General features: G+C 53.7%; 1 protein-coding gene across 3 annotated transcripts in view; it reads right to left on the reverse strand.

Moving 5' to 3' along the window:
* Positions 1 to 14,621, reverse strand: part of DGCR2 (DiGeorge syndrome critical region gene 2) — an 82,574-nt gene that overhangs the window by 21,183 nt on the left and 46,770 nt on the right. For 2 of the 3 annotated variants that reach the window (XM_027575519.2, XM_027575518.2), the window contains 3 exons: positions 10,832 to 10,957; positions 8,271 to 8,481; positions 6,519 to 6,592 (listed from right to left, as the gene is read on the reverse strand). In XM_027575519.2, the coding sequence (XP_027431320.1) occupies positions 6,519 to 6,592; positions 8,271 to 8,481; positions 10,832 to 10,957 (411 nt within the window). The remainder of the gene's footprint in view (positions 1 to 6,518; positions 6,593 to 8,270; positions 8,482 to 10,831; positions 10,958 to 14,621) is intronic. The other variant, XM_027575520.2, reaches the window with a different exon arrangement.

Below are 14,621 nucleotides of genomic sequence, written 5' to 3' on the forward strand. Positions count from 1 at the left end.
CCACGGAGGGAGGGCAGGGGTCGGGGGGGTCTTCTTACACCATCTGGGGAGACTGCCTCCAATGCTAAGAGTGGGCCCTGCCATGAGCACAGTGGCATCCAGCCCCCCGCTCCCCAGTGAGGTCTCCTATAACCCTTGTGTGCCCTCTTCTCCTTCAGATGGGAGATGCCTCCCTTCTTAAAAACTGTTTTCTTCACTATTTGGCTTCTTGTCTCATGGGCTGAAAATGGAATAGATTCATCCTGTTCTTTATAAAAACAAACAAGTCTTCAAGGACATCTGGTTGGGCATCCAACTCTTGGTTTCAGCTCACGTCATGATCTCAGGGTACTGGGATTGAGCCCCATATCAGGCTCTGCACTCAGCGTGAAGTCTGCTTGAGATTCTCTCTCCCTCTCCCTCTGCCCCTCCCGCTCATGCTCTAAAATAAATAAATCTTTTTTTTTTAAGATTTTATTTATTTATTTGACAGAGAGAGACAGCGAGAGAGGGAACACAAGCAGGGGGAGTGGGAGAGGGAGAAGCAGGCCTCCCGCCGAGCAGGGAGCCCGATGCGGGGCTCGATCCCAGCACCCCGGGATCATGACCTCAGCCAAAGGCAGACACTTAACTGACTGAGCCACCCAGGTGCCCCTAAAATAAATAAATCTTAAAAAAAAAGTCTTTAGCCCTGAGTCTAGTCACCAGCCCAGAGCACAATGTCAGTGCATGACTGCAAAACTCTGACCAAGACCACAAATGACCTGTCAGGGTAGAGTCCTTGCACCTGGTCCCCACCCCCTGTCCTGCCCACAGCTGCCTGGAACCCGCCTGAGCCAAGCTGAGAGTGGAGGGTGGGGTGGGGTAAGGGTGGCTCAGGCCCCAGCAAGCCATGCACAGACGGAGGGCACGGGGAGGTCAGAGTGGAGCAAGATCCTCCCACCCACTGGTGCCCATGGGACTACCTGGGACTACCTGGGCCTCCTCACTCTGTGCTGGTCAGAAGCCCTGTTTACCCTGAGGCCATGTGGGCTGCAGTTTCTTGAAACCAATGACGAAGATCACTTCCTCTTTGCCAAACTTAGTTCCTTTCAAGCCTTCATTTTATGTGCCCTCTCTATGGCACCTCATACTCTATTTTCCCAAATATGCTCCATTCTTTCTCTGCCAGCAGCTAAATTCCCAACACACTCAGTGTGGTCTTCAATTAGCTTCTGCAGTGGGTTGAGGAGCATCCCCCCAAAATTCATGGCCACCTAGAACCTCAGAATGTGACCTTATTTTGCTCTCGAGATTAAATCATCTGGGATTTGGGGTGGGTCCTAAATCCAAGAACCAGTATCCTTTCAACAAGGGAGAAGACACAGAGGAACATGTGGAAAATGGTCAGATGGAGCAGAGCCCGGAGTGTGGCTGTCACAAGCCAAGGACCACCAGGAGCCCCTATGCACTGGCAAAGGAGGAACTCTCCTGGAGCCTCTGGAGGGAGGGCAACCCTGCCGACACCTTGATTCTGGATCTGTCCCCAGAACTGTGAGAAAATCAACTTGTGTTAAGCCAGAAGTTCGTGGGACCCAGGCATCTAACAGAGCCACCTAATCATCTCCCCCACTGATTTAACAAATGCCCACAGGCCCCATCCTATAAACAGGCATTCAGGATACACCGGCCTGGCCTTGCCTTGCCTTGCAGAGCTCACACTGGGGCGGGGGGAGGGACTGGAAACAGATGACTAAGAGACCCAATGAGTGAAGTGTATGTGATGTTGGAAGGTCACGGCTGTTCTAGGTAAAGAGAAAGCTGGAACGTGGAGATGAAGGCAGGCCTTGGAGCAGAGACTGGAGGGGAGGGGTGACAAGGCTTGTGTTAGGAGCCCCACACCACGCACAGGCACGCTGCTTTGCTAGGACTCAAGGGGCCCAGCTTCTAGCTGCAGTCATGGCTAAGATTTATTACAGCAACACAGCATGATACACCAGCAGCAAGAGAAGGGGACAGCTCAGGCGGAGTCTGGGGGCATCCAGCCCAGACTTCCCAAGCACTCTCCCACCTGGCAAGAGGGTGTGGGCCTTTGCTAGCTGCAAGCGACAGCCACATGGGTGTGGCATTTCTGCCTAGAGGAGCCCCCTGGGCACCTCGATTCCAGGCTCATCAAGGGAAGCCGGTGTTCACCATAAACCCCATTGTTCGTGTGGTCCAGGCGGCTCGACACAGTGGGCTCTGCCTAATCCCTGAGCCATCCCAGGCCAGCTGTGCTACCTTGCCCCGCTCCGGAGCGAGCCCTGACCTGGGGAAGGAGCATTCCAGGGAGGGCTTCCAGCAGCAGCAAAGGAGGCATGTGGCTAGAGAGGGCGGCTGCGGGGTGTTGGAGGGAGGGCAGAGGAAAAGGCTGCTGCAGCCTTTCTTGAGAGAAGGAGACATGAGGGCAGGAGGGGGAAGAATACAGGACCCTCAGAGAGCTGTGTGAGGAGATGGGGGGTGGGGGTGGCAGCAACTGCTCCCTGTGCACACAAGGTGTCCTTAGCTGGCCACACACGGCCACGTACAACAACACGCAATTTCCTCAGCCGGCAGCCCCCATCCTGCAGCAGGCCTACCACCTCTCCAGGCAGGGTCTCACCTTCCTATATGCTACCACAGCCCCCATCGAACGGGCCTGACCTGGGGCCCACAAGGGGCCGTGGGGATCCTCCCAAATGCCCCTCTATTGGAGGCAGTGACCCCACTCTCAGGGCTGCCTTCCTTTGGCAGAACTGTGGCCTGACCCCAGCTGACTCCACTCCAGCTTGACAGTCACCTCACCCAGAGGGCAGGGTCTCCACACTGTGCCTTCTAGACCCACCTGAGCCCTGGTCCTCCCCCCGCCGCCCCCTTCCTCACTGCTGACAGAAGATTCTAGATCAGGACGGGTCAGGGGCACACGAGAGGGTCACTCTCCCTGGGTATGGGCACCAGGGCCAAGAAGATGGAGACCACAAAGGGCTTCCTAAGTGGCACGCATGGCCTCAGCCCACCTGTGACGGAAGTGAGCCCTTAGAGGTGGGCATGCTGAGATGGGGGGATAATGGGGGCCAAGATGCTGGACTGAGCAGGTCTTAAATAAGCAAGGTACACAACATGGACACATCAAACACGCAGTATGCTTCCATTTTTGTATTTTAAAATAAACATCATGTATCATAACCAGAAACTGAAATGACACTGTTAACAGCAATGATGTTGGGGCCCTGGGGAGTGGCTTATGGGAAAATGGGGATGATTCCTTCTGGAGAACACAGATCTCTTCTCAAACTTCAGTCACCAATGTTATAAAAGTGGCACCCGTGTTCTCTGGCGGCAGCAGCTCTCCACCTTCCGAGGCACACCAGGCCCTGGGTCCTGCCTCAATGTTAGGGTCTTGGCACACTGGGGTGGGGCTGACCTGCTGTGTAGACAGAAGCCGGGGGCAGGGCCTCCCTCCGAGGGGAGAGGCCATGGGAGCAGGCCCCTCTCATAAGCAGAGCTCCAAACTTAAAGTGCACCTGGGGAGTGAGGGGCCTGCATACATGGATAAGAAGTGTGTATATATGGATAATACTCTGCGGGCACCACTGTGCCAATACACAACACATGTTATAAAACACACAGGAAAACGTTGGACAAGACGTAAATGAAGTGAACAGTTTTAAACACCTTCTCGTGGTGGCTTCCTACCACCATTCGCTCATATTCTTAGGCAGTCTTTCCTTTGGGGCGAGTTTGCCATTAATGACAAAAGACTTAAATCTACTTCCCATTGCCTTTGTGATGCATCACCTCTGGGCCCACTTGTCAGGCCCAGCCGGATCCCCAGTTGTGAAGCAGGTGGCACCTCGCAAACAGCAACTTTTGTAAGCAAAAGCAGGGGCTCTGCCACCGGCTCATTTGCTGGGGCTGTGTTTTCAGTATTCTCCCACGCTGGAGTTTCTTAGCAGAAACCTTTTAAGATGCTTTCGGTATGGACACTTTCAAATAGACACAAAAACAGAGGGAAGAATATAATGAACTCCCACGAAGCTCTGTCCTGCATCACGGCAGCTCGCCCTACACGTTTGTCCACAGCACAACACTATGGTCACACCTCTGAAAATCCATGAGTCAACCTCTACTACAAATCCAGATTCAGCTTCCCTAACTGTGCCCTAAAGTTTTTATAACTCCCCTCCCAATCCAGGATGAATCAGAATTCATGTGCTACATGTGAATTTATGTTTTTTCTTTTAATTTCTTTGAACCCAGAACACGGGTGCCTGGGTGGCTCAGTCAGTTAAGTGTCTGACTCTTGATTTTGGCTCAGGTCATGATCTCAGGGTCATGGGATCGAGCCCCACAACGGACTCTGCGCTGGGCGTGGAGACTGCTTGAGATTCTGTTTCTCCCTTTCCCTCTGTCCTCCCCTGCCCCACTCTCTCTCCCTCTCAAACAAAACAAAAACCCAAAACAAAATACAAAAAAAAAAGAACAGGGTGGGGGGATGGGTTAGCCTGGTGATGTGGGTATTAAAGAGAGCACATTCTGCGTGGAGCACTGGGTATTATGCACAATGAATCATGGAACACTACATCAAAAACTAATGATGTAATGTATGGTGATTAACATAACAATAAAAAATTTAAAGAGAAAAAAATGTACTAAACTAAAAAAAAAAACAAATGATGTTGAGCTGTGTCAAGTATCCCGGCCAGTTATCTTGTAGTAGAGGAATCTTTTTTAGCCACATATTCATTTTGTGGCTACTATTTAAATCCAGAACATTACTGCCAAGTCCACTTAAGCAGGCACAAGCAGCCAACACCACGCTGCGCCCACACCCACACCGAGCTGCTGGACATCAGGGCATCAGCACCGTCCGTGTGGGCGCCTCACTCTGCTCCAGGTCCTTCGCACACTGAGCCACTGCTGCCAGGGTCGACACACTTACTTCTTTTTAATTTCACAACTGCTCTCCAAATGCCCCAGTAGAGCCACAGAGACAAGTGCGGCCATTAGAGCCTACCCGGGGTCTCTGCCATTCTCGCCAGGGATGACGGTCCCATGTCCCCCAGCTCAGAACACGCTATCATGCACTGCAGACTGGGGTATTCCCTGTTTAACTGCCGGTGTCAAGAAGGTAACAGTATCCAGGAGTGTCTATACCATCCCGAAGGCCAGCGCCCTCTGCTGGGGTCAGGGCAGTGGGCCTTGGCCTAGGATTCACCACCAACGGCTGTGATTAGGGCAATGAGGAACACTCGATTTACCCTTCGCAAGGTACTTGGGCCTGGAAACCCAAAAGCTCTTTACCTGTCTACTACTCTGGTGGGACATCTACGCATTACACTCAAAACTCTTCTGAAAGATCAAGTTTGCAAATATGGGACATGCTTTCAATAGGATATTTGGAGGACACAAGAATGGGGTGACTTCCCAAGCAGGAGCAAAGACTGGTAGGTGTGGCCCCTCTGCTGGGGCCTCTGCAGTCACCATCTCTGCTCCCTGCCCCTTTCCAGCTGCCAGGCTTAGCACCCCTGTCCCATGAGACCCTGCCTCTCTCCAGGGAAGCCAGCTGCCTGGGGCTTTTGAATACTGATCCTGTCTGTGCCCTTCACCCACTCTGTAAAAACACAGCCTGCCTCAAGGCCATTCAGGCTGGGAAACAGGTGGGCTCGGAGGTCAGTCCCCTTCATTCTCCACAGTGAGGTGGACAGCGCAAGATGTCTGGGGTCCCCAGGACCACCATTCCTCACTTGTCCTTCTCAGAGATACTTAAGACATCCACAATGGGGCTGGGACATGTTTGGGGGAAAATAGGACCCAAGCTCAAACCACAGGCCCAAACAGTAGCCCAAAAGCAAGGCCTGACAAGGGGACAGGGCACGGGAACATAGCTCAGGCAGCAAGTGGAGAGGCCACATCCAGGGCCTGGGTGAAACATGCCAGTGCCAGGGCAATGGGGCAGGAGGGGAGGGACAGGGACAGGCAGGGGGCAGGACTCAGCTGCCCACACCAGACATGCTTCCTTTATGCTACGTTGGCGTTTCCAAGCAACTCAGCATAAAATCCTTAAAGCAACACACGTGTACATACACACACACACTCTTATCTATTTTAATTCCATCTGCCTGATGGCTTTCTTTCCAGTTCGGATTCTACTTCCGATGTCTCTATCCTAGCAGACTTATCCCTCTCTCTCTGTCAGCTGCACACTCTGTATGTTCATTTTTATACCTCAATTAAAGGCCTTCACTTAAAGGGAAAACAGACAGTCTAGAAATATGGCCAAGTGAGAAGGAAGCACAGGTTCCAGAGAAGGCTCTAGCCCCACACAGGGCCTGAAAGAAGGGCCTTGGGGTGCCCACCCATCATCACGATGCTCCCCACAGTCTGGGGCCCATTCCTCTCCATGAGCCCTGCACTAGGCACCACTAGGGAGAGGGTGGGGGGAAGTGGGGAGCCCCTAGCAGTATCTTCCTAGTCAGGATGATGCCCCCCCACCCCAACTGCAAACCCAACAACTCTTCTGAACGACCAGAAAGACTTACCCTTGAAGGCTACCTCCCAGCGACCCAAGGAGCGGTTCCGGCTGGCAATGACATACTGGTAGCCGACCCACAGCCTGCAGGAGGGTGAAAGGCAGCAGACCTCAGCACAGCAGGGAGACAGCCATGGACTGGGTATGAATGTGGGCACCTCAGAGTTATAGTGACCTTTCAAATACCAAGCTTGTAAAGCAGTAATGATTTTTTAAGTTTTGATACTTAATTTTAAAAAAATGCATTAGAAGTCTAAACAATAAATTCACAGGTCAGAAAAAGTTGTACCTTGGGTAACTCCTGTCAAGGCCATTCTTATTGGCTGATCCAATAAAGTTTTCACATTCTATGCAAGAGCAATCTTATTCTTGGGGTACATACAGCCCCGTGAATACAACTCTTGTTGAATATGCTAAAACCACAGAATGGCACACTCTGAAGGGGTGAATTTTACGGTATGTGAATTACATCTCAATAAAACACAAACCCGTGTGAGTCTACAGTGCAGTATTGGGTAAAACCATGCTCATGGTCTCCCACTCGGTCTCCACTTCAAGGCAGCTCGCCCCAGACCTGCAGTGTGTTCCTGAGCACGCACATCACAGCACTGAGAGGGCCATGCCCGTGGACCTGGCCGACTGCTACAACCACCCGCTGAGTGTGTGCCTCTCACCCCAGCCTTCCAGCCACAGTCCTGGAGATGCCCGTCAGCAGCCCCAGTGCCACCATGGGAGATCTGGCTTGATGCCACTCTTGTCCCTTAAGCCTACTGCCATGCACACGCCCACCCTGGGGAGACAGGGTGCTTCCCCACCCAGTGGGCTAAACCCTCTTGCTTCTCCATGGACTCACACCCTGTGGATCTACAAGTTATTTTTCTCACTTTGTAGCTGTAGAAGGAAAAACAGCAAGGTGACTGTGATTTGCCAACATCACAGGGTGTAACGGTGGAGCCTGAACCCAGCCAGGGTCTCGAAATGAAGGCTCGCTCTCCACCTGCCACTGTCATTGTGCTCCTACAACAGTGTGGCTGGCAACCCCTACAATCCACTCCACCACCCCCCGGCTGCGTGGAAGAGGCAGGAGGACACCACCTCCAGGGGAGGACCACCACAGTCCTCAGCACACACCTGCCCCCCAGCAAGACCCTGGAAACTCTGGGCTGGGAGATGCTGGCAGCTGGCTGCAACTGCCACATTTTCTCCACAATGTCACAGAGCCTTGGGGGCAAGAGCCAGGCTCTGGAGCCCAACTGCCTGGGCTGGAACCTGGGCATGCCCCAGCTAGTGTGTGCCTGCAGTTACGTGTTCACCCACTGGCCTCCTGTGGTTTCTGGGAAGACTGAACAAGTGTACTGATGGGAACCACTGAGCACAAGGCCTGAAAGAACCCTCTTTCTCGGTAGGAACCCCCACCCACTTGCATGGCCTTCCTGCCAGGCCTACGAAGCCCCATCAAACAGCCCCTCCCAACACAGCTGCAGCTGAACCCAGACGGGAGCCAATGAAGGGGACTGGCCCAAGGTGACACAATGTGGCAGCTCATTCCTGCCCCTCTAAGAGCTCCCAACATCATCCTGATGCCTGCTCTAAACCCCAGATCTCTATTTGTTTCCAGTGGATGGGGCTGCCCTTCCTCCCAGTGCCGGCCAGCTAAGCCTGTGGAGTGTCATGGGTGGCCAGAGGCCATGGCCTCGGCGGGCATCCTGTTTGCTGGGCGGCAGCCTGACCTCAGGCCCTGGGGCCCCACCTCAGGACTCACTTGTGCTGGTCCTGCCAAGCGAAGCTCCGCTCTGGCTGGTCCCATTCCTGGGCCAGGACGAAGCGCAGCTCCTGGTCGGTGGAGAAGGTGGCGAGGGAGCCGTTGACGCGCTGGCAAGTCTGCGCGGCGTCCCAGTAGTTCTCTCCGCTCGGGTAGACCCGGTAGCAGCTGGCCGTGCCTTCATAGTGGTGCCATCCCGTCGGGCACTTCCCTAGGAAACATGAAGGGCGGGAGGGGGGTGTCCCCTAAATTAGGATCCTCACTCCAAAATGCAATTAGACATGCTGCATCTGAGCAGAGGTCAGAAATCACCCCAGAGAAACAGGGCAACTGAGGCTCAAGAAGCAAGCTCTGCCTGTAAGACCACACATGCTGTGAAACGCAAGTTTCTCTAAGACACAGATGCAGCCCAAGGCACAAGCACACTCAAGGACTCGTCTCATTTCGGTAAGGCCTTTGATTTACTTGGCAGTAAAGACTGGCTGCTGAATGCATTTCGGTAAAGTGGATTTCATTCTCAGGTGAAATCTGGTTGACGAGATGGCAGAACTCCCCAGGTCTGCTCACTGTAAGCCTAGCAGGGGTGAACAGAAGGGCTCCCTACCCACACCGCCCTCGCGGCCCCAGCAGCTGGCTCTCTGGCCACTCCACCCGCAAGCCCACTGCTTCCCGAGCCCACTCCTCGGCCCTCCTTTTCTCTTCACATGGGTACTGGCCAGCACTCCCCTAAAACAGAAATTCAGGGGATGAGAGCTGGAAGTGCCACTGGGGTAAAGGGACCAGCCCCTGCCTCCCACAGACGAGAAAGTGAGGCCCAGGTGGTCGTGCAGCAGGCAAGAGCAGAGTAGCCAGTGGGAGCCTGCATCTCCCCGAGGTGGGCCAGCCCAGAGGTCTCCTCACCAGGTGGGCCTACCCTCCCCAGGCCGGGAAGACTCCTGCTGTACTGTACGGCTGGCCTTACGTAAGATCTATGACCTGCTCCACAGGATCTATAGCCTTCAGATGCTGGGGTACCCACCTCCTAAGCACACATTAATGAATAATAGTAATTTTTGACAAAGCCAGCTGTTAACAAAACCCAACTTTTTAATGCATCTACATCCTGCGGAACTAGTAAAACTTCTGAAAGATGGATGCTCATGTTTTTATTATTTAGAGCCTATGTGTGTAACTTATTAACAGAGGTACAGAGATTACAAGAGAGGAAATGGCAGCTCTGGCCTGGAGCCAAGGCCTGCCACAGCAGTGCGACAGGGGGACAGCGCCATCTGCCCACCGGGGAAGACCCGCTCACAAACTGCTGAGCATGCACAAAGGCTCTTCACGGTGGGCCAGGAGCCAGCCCTGAGATCATCCCTGTTCGGAAGGTGCGCGGGGTGCGCAGCACATGCCTGCTGAGTGTGTGGCGTGGGCTTGAGGGGCAGGGGGATCACCAGGGAAGCCTTTACTACGGTTCCTAAGCCCCCACATGTGATGCGTTCCACCCGCCACATCCCCTCCCGGTGGGTTCCGCCTTGTCTCCAGGCAGAGGTGGCAACACCAAGGCACGCAGGGGCCAAGCACCTCGGCTGGCAAGCAGTAGGGCGGGCTTCCACCCCGGGCTCCTCACCACATCACCTTGGGATGGGTCCAGAGGAAACCCGGGATGGCATCCGGTGGTGGGGAGCAATGGAAGGAGGGAACATCACTTTTTATTGGCTCATCTTTTCTTAATCATTTGAAATTTGTGGATTTATTGGTAGAAATATTACCTGTCCCAAAAAAACAGATAACCAATGAAAAGGGCGAGTGTGAGTTGGGACTCCACAGGGTTGAGTCCCCCGTTGGCTGCATGACCTTGAGTGGGGTGACCTCTCAAGAGCCTCAGTTTCTTCACCTGCCAAGCTTGCCCAGTGCCCCTTCAACATACGAGAATCCTTGCAGTTCACAGCTATCACGGATCAAGGCCGAGCACGGCATCAGGATAGGGAATGGCTGACGCCAGCTCCACACTCGCTCAGTCCCGGTTAGACAACCCAGGAGCTGAGATGCCCCCCAGTGCTGAGTGTCTGTGTGTGTGTTGGGTGGGGGGGTATTAACATAGCCAACAGGCTCGTAGGTCACAGGAGACAAGTCACGTCAGTTCTTCCTGTCCTGGCTCATTGTACCTACGTATGTCACTACGCCTGTTTAGGATGGGGGGCGTGGTTTAGTGTGGTTTTCTGTCTTTCAACCTTCTTTAATCTTGTAATGCTCCTTTAAAATCTTAATGGCATAGGGATATTAACTAGTCTCTTCAAAAACGGCTTAACAACAGAGGTAGAGCCTTCCCTCCCGTCAGCTGGACCTAATCTCTGGGAGTCTATTTCTCCATCTTCCAAAGGGCCGGTACAGTCCAACCCCAAAAAGCCTCTGACTTGTGGAAACAAGGAGCCTGTTCCAGAGCCTGGGTTCACATCACGGCTTCACCACTCAGGGGCTGAAGGGCCATTTTAGGAGGCACACCCCTCATCCATCCGAGTGGCCCTGATGGCCAGGGGCAACCACACTTGGGTCCCGGACAGGGCAGGTCTGCAACTTACTGCTAAAGCGCACGGGCTGCGCCACATTCACCGCGTGGAAGTGTTTGGGGTCGCTGCCTCGGGCCCGCCCCAGCCGCGGATCCACAGCCTCCTTCCCATGATAAGGACGCGACTCCCCAGTCACTTCTGAAAGCAAGAAGAGAAACGGGCTGTCAGCACTGCTCACACAGCAGCGAGGCACACAGCTGCCAGGGGCTCTCTTGGCCAGTGCCAAATTAAAGTACAGCGTAGTCAGGCTACTCAGGACTGGGAAAACCAGGTTGAGGGGAAGGCAGCACATATTCTAGTTACTCAGGTGTTCTTTAAAGTCTAGGAAACCTTGCTGTTCAGGCCCAACAGGTCACATGCGCTCCTCACCGAAATTATTCATTTTGTTATTACTATTACAAAATGAGGTCTCTCCATTGCATTTTCTAACGGGCACAGCACAGGGCTAGTCATTCCTGTGGAAAATCCCTCAGCAGCTCTGGTTGCGTGGCGGGGGACGGGGAGGAGTCTCCAGAGGCCAGGCTGCCCCTTGCACCCCAACTGCCTGGGAGCCTTCCGTGAGCGTGAAGGGGGAACCACTGTGTGATACCCTCCTCTGCACTACTCACACTGGGCCTGAGTTGCTGTCTGAGCAGCTGCCTGCGGGTTCCTCTCAGTGCAAGGCCAGGGCCTGACATTCCTGCCTGGCTCCCGGGCGCCTGGAACAGGCCCCATTGTGCAGCTGGCCTCAAGCACAGTCAGAAGTGTGAACAGGAAGCTGAAGATGAGGAAGACTTCTAGTTTCATGGATCATGATCGAATAGCAATTTGCAGGTTGGTGCTTCCACAGTCTCTCTGTGGAGTTCTCCAACCCTGAGAGCACCACTCTCCTCCCTCTCGAAGGTGAGGGGTGATGCAGACACGTGACGTAAGGTACCCAAGGCACAGAACAGGAGACAGCCAGAGGCAACGTCGCATCCGGGCCACCCTCCTCCCTCCTCTGCCTGCATGGGGGCATCTTGGTGCATGGTGAGGACACCTGGTGCAGGGTCAGGACAAACAGCGGTGACCTTGGTCTGCATGGCTGCACACAGAAGGAGGCCGGCTGTGCTTCCCCATGGCCACCTCCAGCAGGCCTGAGGCAGAGGATGTGGGACACACGGGCATGGCATGGCACATGGGTTTGGGGGAGACCTGGCTCCACGGAGCTCCACTTGACTGAAGCTTCGCCAGCTATCTGATCCTGCTCGTGTTGCAGACTCTGATACTGTTTTTATTTCATAAATAACATGTATTTTTCCTCATTGTAAAATAACAAATCATCCATGTGAAATAACCGAGAAACACAGAAGTCTAAAAAGCCAAAACATAAACCACTACTATGCTAGGGTCCGCCGCCCTCCCAGTCTTTTTTCTGTACAAATCCCTAAAAATATCGGGATCACATCACTCTACTTTATGATCTGCTTTGTAAGCTTGAATATAAAAAGCTTTCCATACTCTTAAATGCACTTAAGAACATCACTTTTAATGGCTGCACAGAATTCTGTGAATGGATTTAGTTGTAATAATCCCCTGTGGTTCGAAGTTTAGGTCGTTTGCATTTTGTCATGACCCTACAAAGGGCTGCACAGAACCACCTGTACAGAAACCTCTGTGTGTGCTCCTCCTCGTTTCCTCCTGCCCTAGCAGCTCTGGTTCCTTCCCCTTTATTCAGTACAATATTTCCATAGCCCTTCCCCAGGCATGTGATGGGGCTTAGGGGCCATCCGATTACAAACCACTCTAAAATATAAAATGTGCGGGGCGCCTGGGTGGCTCAGTTGGTTAAGCGACTGCCTTCGGCTCAGGTCATGGTCCTGGAGTCCCGGGATCGAGCCCCGCATCGGACTCCCCACTCAGCAGTGAGTCTGCTTCTCCCTCAGACCCTCCCGCTTCTCATGCTCTCTCTCTTTATCTCATTCTCTCTCTCAAATAAATAAAATCTTTAAAAAAATAAAAAAATAAAGTAAAATATAAAATGTGCTACCAATGTCTGAGAGAAGCTCAACTCAAGGCAAGACCTCAGAGGAGAAGCATGTTCAAGGCCTTTGGTGTGACCTCACCGCCAACACAATGACCTCATTGCGGCTACCTGCGTGCTGCAGTTGCTCTCTTCGGGGCAACATCAGTTCTCCAGGACCAGGGTACCCCATCCACACATCCTGAACACTGCCACTCCCGGCAGGAGACTGGCAGTTGTGACACAGGGCAGTGCTACCACAGCCATCCCCCCAACCCCCACCCCGGGGAGGCAGGCAGAGGAGTGCGGAGACCCACACTGGGCTGCTAAGAGATGGCTGACTAGAGACAAGGAGGGCCTCCCAGCAGAGAGCCCAGCTTGGGCAAAGGCCAAAGGTGGACACATTTTGGACAAGCTCGAGGGCAAGTCTGGGTGTGGTAAGCACGTTTCCCTACACCTCAATTTCATGTGTCCCTCTGTCTGCTCCGACGAGCAAGACCTGTGATTCCACTTTGGGTCTAGGCCTCTGGCCCAGACCCAAGCACAGCAGCACCTGGTAGAGGACAGGCCAAACTGTTCAGAGAGACAGATAAATCTGGGGCACAGGGCAGGGAGAGTGCTGCCAGGGGCTGGATGCTGGCTGACTGTGGAGGGAGTGTAGGCCAATAGGCAGAACTCAGGGAAGTCACCAGAAAGCCAAGTGGTGATGGGGGAAGCCACTTTGCACTGAGCAGGCTTCTCTGGTGGCTCAGGTGGCAATTCTGAGCCCTTCTCTTTTCCATTATTTCTCTTCACAGCCAAATGCCCACACACATGCCCTCATCACTCATGTGTTCAGCACATGGGAACCCACTGGCACAGACCAGGGACTTCCAGTGTCCTGGGGGCCAGGAGAAGCAGGAACTGGGTGCAACCGGGGAAGAGACAGAGTTCACTGGAGTAGCACCCCTACAGACCCCTTAGGAGCACCTCCAACAACACAGAATTTCCTTCTGCAACTCACTGACAGCATTTCCCCTTAGGGCCAGTTGGCGGGTGTGAGCTGATACCTGTGCAGCCAGCCCCAAGAACTGGTTTCAGGATGCAGACACCCCAAAGCAACTTTCCCTCTCCCTCTGTCTCCTGTTCAATCTCAGTGTACCAGGCACTCTAGGCATGGGGAATAGAGTAGTGAGCAAAACAGCAGACAATCCTGTCCTCCCTTAGTGAGAGGTCATGCCCTCGGTCCACCTTCTCTTCCATCCAGCAACTGGCGGTTGGCACACTTACACCCTGTGACTGGGAATGGAAGAGTCTGAGTGCACACCCCAGCCCCCAGCCCCTAGCCCGGCCTGCTGTCTTGGAGGGGTGCTCTCTGCACCACAGGCTGCTGTCTGTGTTCTGTTCTCTTCAGGTGTCCCCGCCAAGACTTCAGAATAGTTCTGGCCACCAAAGACGGATGGAGTACATAGAAGGAGACATGAAGCAAGGAGGAGCCAACATGGTTGACTCAGTATTATAAAAACTGAGGTAAAGGGAAATGTCTTTCAGATGGGAAAGCAGGCTCTGAAATGTTATGAGGCTTGCTTCACAGAAGTAGTGGAATATAGGAGATGTGAGCCTTCCACTTGCTCCAGGTCCCCTGGACCTGAGCCTCCTCCCACCTCATAGCATGGCCACCAGAGGCCTGTCCCCACCCATCTTCCCAAGCTGTGTGCTACGGATGGGGGTGGGGGGGGTGCAGTGCTCACGGCAGCCGCCCCCTGCTCCACGAGGGACACCCAGCATGCCAGGTTTCCTGCTTTCCCACTACAGTCCTCACAGGGAGAGCTGGGGGGTGGG

The sequence above is a fragment of the Zalophus californianus genome, chromosome 14 (genome assembly GCF_009762305.2).
Source record: "Zalophus californianus isolate mZalCal1 chromosome 14, mZalCal1.pri.v2, whole genome shotgun sequence".
NCBI lineage: Eukaryota > Metazoa > Chordata > Mammalia > Carnivora > Otariidae > Zalophus > Zalophus californianus.